The following is a 12,202-nucleotide window of genomic DNA, read 5'->3' on the forward strand; positions in this document are numbered from 1 at the left end:
GGGTGACTCCAGAGGTCCTGTGTTTACTCTGGACACTCTGACCCCTCTGGGAGGCGGTAATGAAGTTTGCTTAATGGGCTAGATTCCCAAGGCTCCCGGACCCTGGAGGTCATCCCAGGGGCTGATCTGCTCTGGAGCTTGGGAGGTCCCCAGGGGACACAGGGCCTGGTGTGCTGTACCCAGCCCAGGCTCTGTGGCCCAGGGGGAGCCATGCTGCAGATCCTGTGCCTGGCGCTCTGTGGCCTGCTGACCTGCACACGAGCTGAGTCCGGGGCGCTGCTGCGGCTGGGCATGGACATCCTGAACCACGGTGAGTAGGTCGGCCTGGGTGGGAGGCTGGGGAGGAGGTGGCTGGGACAGGGGGTAGACTGTAAGTACGCAGTGGCTGCTCATATTTGTTTGGCCCCGAGCATCCTATGATCCTCCTAATACACTTATAAGCAATATGGGGTGACTTGTCCCAGGTCCCTCCACAAGTTGGAGGCGCAGCTGAAAACCCTGTTTCCTTGGAGCCCCTCCTTGGCTCTGGTGGCATGGTTTGGTGGCCATGCGTAGGCCGTGTGCGTGACAGACAGACATAAACCAAACCTCAGGCCAGCCAATAATGTGCTGTGTGATCTCAGGCAATTCACTTACCCTCTGAAGGCAAATGTAAGGAAATGTGAAAGAGGGTGGCCCGTCTTTACTGAGCAGGACCAAATAAACATGAAGCTAAGACCACCCGGGGGGACTTGAGTACAAATGTATTTTCTACCTTTGAGCTCTGTGACTTCCAGGAAAACGAAGTCACATCCAGATGTAAAGGGCTAATGACAGTCCAGTGAGCTCGGTATTTGTTCCCTCTGGGAATTAGCCTGTGAATGCTATGGAGGTGTTTCCGAAGGTGTGATTTGGGGTTGGGGCCTCCAGGCCTGGGGAATCAGAATGTCCTGGCTTTAGGCACAGAATCTGCATTTTTAACAAAATCCTAGACAAGTTCCAGGTGTGAGAGTGGCTTGGGGTCTGTCATGTCCCTTCCCACCCTCCAGCCATGCCGTGTTTCTCACTCTTCCCTCACCATGCCATCTCTATCCCCACTTCCCCACCTTTGCCCTTGCTGTGCTCTCTGCCTGGAAAGGTCCCCTTTCCCCCTTTGCTTCCTGGTGAAAATCCCTAGTCCTCTCTCAAGGACCAACTAACAGGTCACCTCCTCCTAGAAGCCTTCCTCAGATCTTCCTTCCCTGACCCAACCCCTCCTGTGGTTGCTCTAGCTGCATGTGCTCCTGTGACTCTGACATTGCTGGTGACTGGGTCCTCTCCAGGAGGCTTAAGGAGGGCATGGCATGACTCATCGCTGGGTCCCTGGGTCCCCAGCTCAGAGTGGGGCACAGTGACTGTGCGGCACATAGTGGTGCTCCTTGTAGGTGGCCTGTGCCAAGGAGGCCAGAGAAATTGGCCCCGGGCAGGGAAGCAGTGAGGAGCCCAGGTGCGTGTCTGGTCTCCTCAGACCCCTCCCCTTTCCAGAGGTCCAGAGTGCGATGAACGAGAGTCACATCCTGGAGAAGATGGCAGCCGAGGCGGGCCAGAAACGTCCAGGGGTGAAGCCCATCAAGGGCCTCACGGAGTGAGTAGGGCAGTGCTGTGTGTGTGTGTGTGTGTGTGTGTGTGTGTGTGTGGTGGTGGTGGCCAGGGCAGAAGTGGTGAGGAATGCCGTGCCAGGACCCGAGAAGGCAGGTGGGACAGCTAGTGCAGGTGTGGAGCCTCTGTCCTGCCTTGTTGCTGGCTTGCTCTGGGACCCTGGGCACGTCACTGCTCCTGCCTGGGTCCCAGCCTCCACAGTCATCCACTGAGGACAATTCCTGCTCTGTTGTGAGCAGCGTCACTGGGAGGAGGAAGTGAGGTTGAAAGTCAGACTCCAGTGGCCTGCCGGCAGCAGGAGCACACTGAAGGTATGCGCCAAAGGTATCATAGCCTTCCTTTGCCACACAGAGCTGATGGGTAGGGGCTGCCTGGAATGATGTACCGGGGGGCAGGGGGCACTCTCTGGACTGAGCAGGAAACCGGACTGTGATCACTTAGCAATGTCTGCCAAAAGCTCAGGATGGGCGGGTAAAGGTAGACATGCCACATCCATGCTATCCCAAACCCCAGACTGGTGGTTCTCAACCAGTGTCTGGAGACGTTTTTGGTTTGTCATGACTTGCTGGGGTGGGGGTAGGGAGGTGCCCATGAGGCCTCTCATGGGTAGAAGCCAGGGCTGCTACGAAACATTCTGCAATGCCCAGGACGGCTCCCCACAACACAGTTAACCTGCTCGAGAGGTCATAAGCGCTGAGGATGAGAAACCCTGATCCTAGCCAACCTCCCCATTTTGCCGATGGGGAGACTGGGGCTCAGAGAAGGGAACGGAGCAGCCCAAGGTCACACAGTCAGCCAGGCGTCTTTCTGTGTACAAACGGGCTCATGTCCAGCTTTTTGTTTGCTTCACAACGGCACCACCAGGCAGGCTTATCCCTGTGACATGGGAGAGGGTCTTACCTAAGCCCTCCCAAGCAAGGTGGTGGGGGAGTGGACTGAGCAGCTGGCAAGGTCTCAGCTGCCCGCTTGTCATTGCTGTGGGTGTCTGTCCCTCCCAGCATGAAGGTGAAGGATGTGCTGCTGCCTGTCATCACCCTGAGCTTCACACCAGGGGTGGGCGTCTTCCAGTGCGTGTCCACCGGCATGACCATCACAGGCAAGAGGTGAGCGTGGCAGGGGAGGCGGGGAGGTGCCCTCGCCTCAGGCTTACGTGCCCATTTATTGAGTACCTGATGCTTACCACCTGGACGCTGTGGTTTACGATGATGCAAACTTGATTCCTACCTCTGATGGGAACCAGACCTGAGCACAGACCATCACATATGGAATGATTAGCCCAGGACAGAGGAAGCATTGGCAAGATAAAGGGATCAGAAAAGGCTCTTTGGAGATTATGAGCAGGGTTTTGAAGGATGTGTAAGAGTTTACCAAAGCAAGAGGGAAGAGGAAAGACTGGTTTTGTGATGTTGGGCAGGTCCCATCCGCTTTTCTGACTCGGCTGGGTGGTGCCCCACCCCCTCCCCCTTCCAGAGCTGCAGAGGATGCAGGCAGAGAGGAGATAAGGATAGTGGCCACCGTGGCAGATATGCCCACGATGCCTGCCCACCCTCTCTTCCAGCTTCATAGGTAAGAACATGGAGATCACTGTGGTCTTGAACATCACAGCCACCAACCGGATTCTGCAGGACGAGGAGACAGGCCTCCCCCTATTCAAGAGCGAGGGCTGTGAGGTCATCCTGATCAGCGTGAAGACCAACCTGCCTAGCAAGTGAGGGGGACTGCAGCTGGGGAGGAAGGCTGGGTCCACATTGCCACCCGCCTCAGCACCCGCTCCCTGAGCCATGGCACTTCCTTAGCCATGCCCGTGTTTGTCCTGAGCCTAACTTTCTGCTATTGTGCCCCTGTCCCCATTTTCTGTGACCAGAATGATGCCTAATGTTATCGGCAAGTTCCTGGACAGCACCCTACACAAAGTCCTCCCTGGCCTGGTGAGTACCTAGGTCCTAGAGCAAGCCTCTACCCCAAGCATGTCAAACTCGCACCCAGCGGGCCGCGAGTGCTTAGACTGGGGCTAGCAGGTGATTTTATCTCAGGTGCCGATCCTGATCGGCTGATAGTGGCTGAGGAGGATTCTGAGTCTGTGGCTGGCTCAGCAGGAGACAGTGCTGTGATCATCTAGGGATGTCTGCCATGAGCTCAGGAGAAAGAAATGAGAGCCTGCACATCACAGCTTGCCAACGCTGCCCAGACTTGAGTCCTCACTGACTGTTTCAGCCCGGGGTCAGGAGATCTGGATTCTAGTCCCAGCTCTACCATTGACTTTCCATGTAACTGTGGCCTCGGTTGCCTCTCCAGGCCCTGTTCCACCAGGGCTTTTGGGACGCCCCATGGAGAACCATTCACCTGTGAAGAGTGAGGTCCTCCACGTAGGGGCCCTTTGATCCCAGCATCTTCTCTGCTTCCAGATGTGCCCAGCCATTGACGCAGTCCTGGTGTATGTAAACAAGAAGTGGGCCAACTTGAATGGTGAGTGGTCCTCGCCATGTCTTGCTCCCACGGGGACATCAGGATGGGCGGACTCTGATGCCCCACTTCCCATTCAAGTGGGTGCCCCCAGCCCAGCCTTGGGACTAGAGGAGGTCTGAGGTGATGGTGTCTGTCTGTCCCCTGCCTGTCCAGATGAGGAACCTGAGACCCTGAGGGACTCTGGGGTCCTTCTCTTAGCTCTTCATCCATTATTCTATCCATCACACCAGACTCCAAGGACAGCAGCCATTGTGGGCTATCCACACCCTGCAGTCTGAATAGCAATCCCCAGGAAAGTGGTGATACCTCTTTTCTTTGCCAAGAGCATCTGCTGCCTCCCTCATCTTGGGATTCACAGGACTCAGCAGTGTGGGGGAGAGGAAAGCCCAATAGCTGGGAATGAAGATGGTGGGTTTATGTGCCCAGCAGTGTGGCCTGGGACAAGTCACTTCACTCCAACAAGCCCCAGTTTGCTCATCTGTAAAACAGAGCTGATAATCCTAACTCCACCCTTTTGTGGTGAGAACTGAGGTGTGACAACCCCTGGTAAACTCTCAAGCTCTGTGCCTGCAGAGTGATGGGAGCGGGCACGGTTTTCCAGGTTAGGCCCATTGCCTCCATTCTACAGATGAAATCACTGAGGCCCAGAGATGCTAAATAATTGGCCTTGGGTCACACAGAGGGCCAGGATTCCTGGCACGTAGGTCAGGCTCAGGTGGAGGTTGGCTGATGCTGGCTTCTCTGAGCTGCTTCCGGGTTGGTGCCTCTCTAAATGCAACCTCCTCTTCACACAGCCCCCATGCCCATAGGCCAGATGGGCACCGTGAAGTATATGCTGACAGCCATACCGTCCACCACAGCCAGCTACATCCAAGTGGACTTCAGTGTAAGCACCAGGGGTCACCAGAGGCTTTGGGCCTCAAGTTCACTGGCCTGAGTGGTGGGGGCTGTCTGGGGCTGTGGTCCTTGCAGACCAGGCTCACCTATGCAAGTATTTCCTGACACTGGGTCCTCTCCCTCTTTCTGCTCTCAACTTGAACTCTAAGTCCCTTAGCTGATCTCCCCGGACTGCTGACTCCACTCACACCTTCTCCCAAGGCTGTCTGCTTCTCCCTGTGAGTGGCTCACCCAGTTGTACCCTGAAATTGTACAGATGGGGACACTGGGGCCTAAGAGGAGGCAAGGCTTAGCTAGGTCCCACCGTAAGGTGGTGGCTGAGGTGGGTCCTCACCCACGTTTCCAGAACTGCAGGTGACTAGGTGAGATGAATCTTTAAGGAAGGGAAGAAAAATCCTAAGAAATTATCTCACTGCAAAGTCTCCTTCCAGCGTATTTCTTACAGGCCCTGTACTATTTTCCACTTACCCTTTTCTTCTGAGAATAAAACAGAAACTATGATCTGTATAAATGAGGGCTCAGGCAGTCAAAGTAAGATGAACTCAGGTTACTTAAGCAATCCTAGGAGAAACCGCCAGTGATTTAATGACTGATTTCTCTATCTGATCAGCCTCTGTCTACCCACCTGTATCCTGGGCAGGTTGGGCTCTGACACTAAGAGCTGATGGCTTGCTGACTTAGGGCTGGCTTGAGTGCCATTAGTTTGGAGAACTGAGACTCACCCTTAGCCACAGTCCCTAGTGCCCAAGGCTGACTGTCTTTTCTCTGTCCCACAGCCTGTGGTACAGCAGGGAGAAGGCAACGCCATCCAGCTTGCTGATGACAGGGAGGCCCCAGAGTTCCCTGACGATTATGATGAAGGCTCTTCACAGCTGCTGCTCTCGGCCACCTTCCTCACAGCAGAGCTTGCCCTCCTGCAGAAGTCCTTTGATTTGAACATCCAGGATACCAGGGTGATCTGTCCAGTGCTGCCCCCCCCCCCCCCCCCCCCCCCCCCCGTAATGACAGTCCCTGTCTGATGTGTCTATTCTTAGAATTATCCTGGGGTTGTGGGCAATGCTAGGATGGGAAGATGCCAGAACTGATTTAGGTTTCTATCATTAATTAACCCCACCACCCACCATCTCTGTCCATGTAACCACCATCTACTCATCCATCCATTCATCCATCCATCCATCCATCCATCCATCCATCCATCCATCTCCTCTCATCCATTCATTCATCCTCCCATCCATGCATCCACCATCCATCCATGTGCCTTCTCATCCATCCTCATGCACATTAATCCATACATCATCCATTCTTTCATCCATTTATCATATCTCTCCACCACCTTTGCATCCACCCATCCTTCTATTCATTATTCTTTTCATTTTTTCACCCACCTATCCCCCCTGCTCATCATCTATTATTCATTCTCCTATTTAAACAGTCTTCATCCATGCATTCTCCCATCTACTCACTCACTCCTCTCCTTGTCCATTTCCCCCATCCATCTATCTATCCATTCATTCCCCTCCCCCATTACATCTACTCATTTCCTTCTATCTGCCTGCCTTTTCACCCAACATTTTCTCAGTATTTCACCATGTACTAAGAACTATGGGTATCAGAATGTGTAAGCCACAGTCTGGGTTACTCAGGAGCTCATTATCTGGTTGTTAGGATGGGTTAAGAAAGGCTTCAGTAATCCTAAACTTGATTTGCACTTTGTAGGTTGGTGAGCTGCCCCCACAAACCACTAAGACACTGTCTGGTTTCATCCCTGAAGTGAGTGCCCTGACTACCCATAATCCCCACGTTCTGCTCTGCCCTGCTCTCCTCTAGTCAAAGGGACTAGAAACTAGGGACGCAGCTTTTCAAGCTCATCTCCCTTGTCCAGGGTGGAATCATTTGTACCTCTCCATAAAGTACTCTTTGGGTCCGCATGTGTACGCTGTACTTTCTATGTCAATATAGAAACAGCCAGATGGTTTGGCTTGTTCCTTTTATTTCCTGATAGACACTCCCCAGCCTTTGCATGTTGTACTTCCTGTGCCCAAGGTGGAATCACCTAGTTCATGGCAGACTCCTGGTTTCAACGGAAGCCATCAGTCTGAGGGCTGGCTCTGAGGGGAGTTTCCTGGTTTCCGTAGGTGGCGGAGGCCTATCGCAAGCCAAAGCCCTTGGTGACTCACATTAGGATAAACAAGCCCCCCAAGGTCACCATGGAGGCAGGCAAGAGCCTGCTGCACCTCCACGGCACTCTGGAGATGTTCGCAGCTCGGCGGCGGCGGGGCAAGGCGCCTGTGTCCCTCTTCCTCCTGGAAGTTGTGAGTGGAATGTCTTCCCTATCAAAGCCTAACCTCTTGGAAGGTGGGATTTTAGCTGATAGCCACGTAACGGGCAGAAGGGCTCTTTGCTCATCTCAATTATGTGGTCCTAACTTCTCAGACATTGTCACCTGATGTCTGATCCTTGGCTCTGCCATTGAAACTTTGAATGGCTAGAAAGACCAACAAGTGGAGGGTCAATAGTTTAGTCCTTCCTTTTCCTCTTTTCTCCACCCTATGCCTTCCTTCAACACCCATTAACATTTATAAGGGCAGTGAGGAGCTTAACCTGGGGACTGTGGGAGCCTAAAGAAATTCCAAATCCAGTAGAGGAAATCACAGAGGACTTCCCAGAGGAGGTGATATCTAAGCAGGCAGTTGAAAGTTGAACAGGAACTGGCCAGGAAAGGGCTTGGGCTGGTGATGGAGGACACTCCAGGCAGAGGTTACAGGATGTGCAAAGGCCTGGAGAAATTACATGATGTGCACAGGAATCTACAAACACGCCAGGTATTTTTGAAGGCGCCATCCTGGGCCAGGCACAGGGAGGGCTGAGCAGCCTGGGGAGACTGCTGGGCTCAGTTCCTGAAGATGGGATGGGCAGAGAGGAAGACCATGCTGATTTGGCAGTAGTGGCGGTGTTGGGAAAGTGGTAAAACTGGTTTTGCCAGCCCTGATGGGGGCTCACTGCCTTCTCCCTGCTTTCCCTCATGCCAGCACTTCAACCTGGAAATTCAGTACTCAGTGCGTGAGAACCGGCTGCACATGACCACCTCTCTGAACAGGTATGAGTCTGCTGCCAGCACTGGCCTCCTTGGTATTATCAGCACCATTGGTTTCCCTGCTCCAGGGTCTTTCTCTGATCCGTCCAGCACAGGCCACACTGTCAGGTTAATCTGGCCACTATTCTTGCTCCAGAATCCTCAATGACTCCCCATTGTCTAAGTCATTTTCTCTCAGATCTTATCTTGGCACTCAAAGCTCTTCCCAAATTCTCACACCACTGCTATATATATATAATTTTTAGAGCGAGAGGGAGGGAGAGGGATAGAGAGATAGAAACATCAATGAGACAGGAACATCACTGATCAGCTTTGCCTGCATGCCCCACACTGGGGATCGAGCTGCCAACCCAGGAATGTGCCCTGACTGGGAATCAAACTGGCAACATCTTGGGTTGATGCTCAACCGCTGAGCCACACCGGCTAGGCAATTCCATTAGGGTCTTGACAGTGGACTGATGGTGAGATCATGTTCCTTTTTTCACTTAGTAAGCCTTGGTCCACACTGTCCAAAGGCCATTTATCAGTGCCCAGCTCAAATAATAGCTCATCCAGGCAACTTTTTCTTAGGCAAATAGCAGCAACATTTTTAGAGCTCTGTCTCCATGTTAGGCACTGGCTACCTAAATTGTATTTATTACTCCACTCCAACATTCTAGTTTTATTATTAGTTGTTCATTCATTTTTGTATTTGCTTTAATCCTTCATCTGACTTGCATTAGGCCAGAATTTTTTCAGTTGTAAGGGAAAATTCCAGCTTTAACTGACTTAAGCTTCAAACGGAATCTCTTGGCTTATGTAATCGAAAATTCTAGAGGTAGACTTGCTTTCTGGAATGGCTAGATCTAGGTATGCAAATGAAGTCCTCAAGACTCTGTCTCCTTCCTCCCTTGGCCCTTGCTGTCCTTTTTATTGGCTGAATTCTCGAGCAGTCTCTCCCCAGGTGATGGCAAAGTGACCCTAACATCAAGAGAGGCCTCTTGTTCAATAATTCGAACAAATTTACCAAGGCTGCTTCTTATTGGTCTGCCATGGAGCACATGACCAACCCTAAGCTAATCAGCACACTGCTCTGACTGGAATGCTCTGATTAGCCAGGTCTGATTCTTGTGCTTAGGCTGAATTCAGCCCCACCTGAATGTCTTGGAATAAGAGTAGAAAATGGAGCACTTGTTACTGGAACAGAGAATAGATGCTGGGATGATAAAGCCACCAGATGACCATCTCATGGTCTGTTCTGGTGTCAACATGTAGTAGTGCCTATTAGAGATTGTCGAGGGGATGAGCTGGGTGGGGGGTGGGAGGGTCCTAACTCTGTGTCTTTCAAGGATTTGGGACTAATTAGTTGGCTTGCAAATCTCTGCATACGTGGCCTTGGAAGAAGCAATAGACATGACTTGGGGTCCCTGAGGGAAGAGTCAGAACCCATGAGAGGAGGCAGTGGCTTGAGCTCGTGGGAAACAGAATGGGCTATAATGAAAGGTAGTGAGCACCCCATCAAAGGTAGCATGCGAGCATAGACTCACAAACACCTGACAGAAAGGCATGGAAGGAAACCTCTGCATGGGGGTGGGTGGAGTGTTTGAGATCCCCTTTCTCCAGGGCCAGGGGCAGTGGCTCTGACTGCCCTCTCCCCACCTTGTTTCTCTCTCCTGCACAGATTACTGAGCCTGTCCCGGAAGACCTCATCAGTTGGTGCCTTTCAGGTAAGTGTCCCAAGTGTTATGCCTAGTCTGGCGAGCCTGGGCTTGTTCTCCCTTGGGACTGCAGGGACCGGCCTCGAAATGGAGGCAAAGTACATAGAGCAGGTCTCTGTGGGGTTTGGGGATCCCGATTTGCTATTTGACCTTGGGAAAGTCACTTAGCTTCTCTGAGTCCCTGTTTGCTTTTCTGGGTAGAATCTGGGCATCTCATTCCATTGATTAAAAAAACAAAACAAAAAACATTGCCATGCATAGCAGCAGCCTGAGCTGTCTCGGATGACTCAGGTGTTCTTTTTATTAGTCTCTGTAGCCTCAGAGCCCAACACAGAACCTGACCCAATAAGTGCAAGAAATGATAATCCTGACCATAGTTCTCACTGAACACTTACTCTGTGCTTTAAATTCATTGAAGCCATGTGAGTGGGTGCTATTATATTATATTTTCAAAGATGGGAAACTGAGGTACAGGCAGGTAGTGAATGAATGAATGAATGAATGATCAAAATTTTCTGTAGGAGCAGGAATGGGGTCCCAGGCCACCCAGTATCTCCTGAATTCCCCCATGCCTGGACCATGACCCAAGGCCCACATTTACCTGAATGGGACTGAGCAGAGGGGAAAGGCATCAGCCTACAGCTAACCAGGGTCAGGCCCAGTTTGATGTTAGCTGGACAAATTGTTTGCTGTCTCTAATATTCATTCCTGTGGTCCCCAGACCCAGCTGGAGAGAGGGTTGAAAATTTTATTGAATTGAATTGAAAGACGGGATGTGGGCATCTTTTCTCTTCCTTTCGCTCTTCCAGGAGAAGAAACTGACCGGCTTTATCACTGATTTTCTTCGAGAAGCCTATATCCCAGCCGCCAATGGTGAGAGCTCCAGCAGGCGTTGGTCTTGCTGGTGCCCAGAAGCACTCTGAGCAGGAAAGGACGCCACCTGGTGGTCTCAAAGCCCCTCCCCTGCCCCCAGATGGGGGAGGCTAACAGGGAATGGATGATCGTTGCTGAGTCTTTGAGGTTAATGTAGTCTGAATGGCACCTGTCTACGGACAAAGGCACCTCTCACAATTTTGGACACTTGATTCTTGACCCCACACCATGAGTTAGATCTTAACCCAGACCTGGGATATAAATACATAGTGATCTGGCCTGTGCTCTCTATGCCTGTGCAGCTGGCAGACATCATGAATCAAGCACAGGCACTATTTCCCACTCCTTTGCTCCAGGCATCCATTCCCTTAATCAACTGCAGAGTAATCAGGCTGAAATGACTCTTACTGTATTTCTCAGATGTGCTCCGAGTTGGACTTCCACTTCCAGACTTTCTGGGCATGAATTACAACCTGGCAGAGTTGGACATAGTAGAGGTAAGGAAAGGAATTGGGCAAGGCCATGCCAGTCAACACTTTTGGCCAATGAGTGAGGAGCATAAGCCTGCCTCTCTCATCCTGGAGGGAGCAGGGCTGAGGAGGGCTGTGGCCAGCAATACTATCTTGCCAATCCCTTGACCAGTGTCCCCTAGCCTCCCCTCAGAACCTGGCCCCTCTTGGCCAGGGAGGCCCTAGAAGGAAACGTGAATTCTGCCACTCTCTTTCCCTGCCTTCTCAGGCAAATTACCTCACCTTTCTCTACACCTCGATTTTTCTGTGCTGAAATGGGGATGATAATATGGATACTTAAAATTAGCTTTCACTCCATGGTAAGCATTGCATGTAGAGCATTCAACGTGCCTTTTGCACATTCTGTCTCTCCAATCTGGGAGGAAGGGGTGCTTGTCTGCACTCGACCATTGGGAAAATGGAAGCTTAGAGAGGTGAAGGGTTATAGGGCGGGTCTCATTCATCCTCTGTTCTCAGATGCTGGCTTCCATTTCCTGGCCACGGCTTGGTCTATCCCTGTGGTCGGCAAACTGCGGCTCATGAGCCACATGTGGCTCTTTGGTCCCTTGAGTGTAGCTCTTCCACAAAATACCACGGCCTTAGGCGAGTCATTTTTGAAGAAGTGGCATTAGAAGAAGTTTAATTTAAAAAAATTTGGCTCTCAGAAGAAATTTCAATTGTCGTACTGTTGACACTTGGCTCTGTTGGCTAATGAGTTTGCCGACCACTGGTCTATCCCATTCTGCACCTGGTGGCCCCATCATTGCTCACCCATCTACACCTGGCCCTTTATCTCCCACCAGAATGCCCTGGTGATGGACTTGAAGCTGGACTGACCAGGACAGGATTCAGCTGCCAGTGCCCACACTCCAGGCAGTGCAGCGTGGAGGAGCCCTGATCGGAGCCTGGCCCCCTGTCACCACTGGCTGCTTCCTTTAACAGGGAGTGAAGCGGGCAGGCCAGGGCTGGGGCCTTGGCAATAAACAGGAGGAAGGCCATTACAAACATCTAATGTCTTGTCCTCATTATTTGTAGCAAAACGACGTGTG

The 12,202-nt window shown here is 51.8% G+C and overlaps 1 protein-coding gene across 1 annotated transcript; it reads left to right on the forward strand.

Annotated features, from left to right (window-relative positions):
• Positions 1-210: 210 nt before the first annotated feature.
• Positions 211-11,989, forward strand: BPIFB6 (BPI fold containing family B member 6; the record flags this gene model as incomplete). Its single annotated transcript, XM_084888421.1, has 15 exons — positions 211-310; positions 1,504-1,603; positions 2,616-2,720; positions 3,176-3,325; positions 3,482-3,545; positions 4,023-4,083; positions 4,878-4,969; positions 5,757-5,933; positions 6,697-6,750; positions 7,116-7,292; positions 8,010-8,077; positions 9,735-9,780; positions 10,581-10,644; positions 11,065-11,141; positions 11,957-11,989. 15 exons carry the CDS (start codon positions 211-213, stop codon positions 11,987-11,989), a joined length of 1,368 nt encoding a protein of 455 aa, XP_084744547.1.
• Positions 11,990-12,202: the final 213 nt, after the last annotated feature.

This window comes from Pipistrellus hanaki (genome assembly GCF_964339955.1).
Source record: "Pipistrellus hanaki genome assembly, chromosome: 6".
Classification (NCBI taxonomy): Eukaryota; Metazoa; Chordata; class Mammalia; order Chiroptera; family Vespertilionidae; genus Pipistrellus; species Pipistrellus hanaki.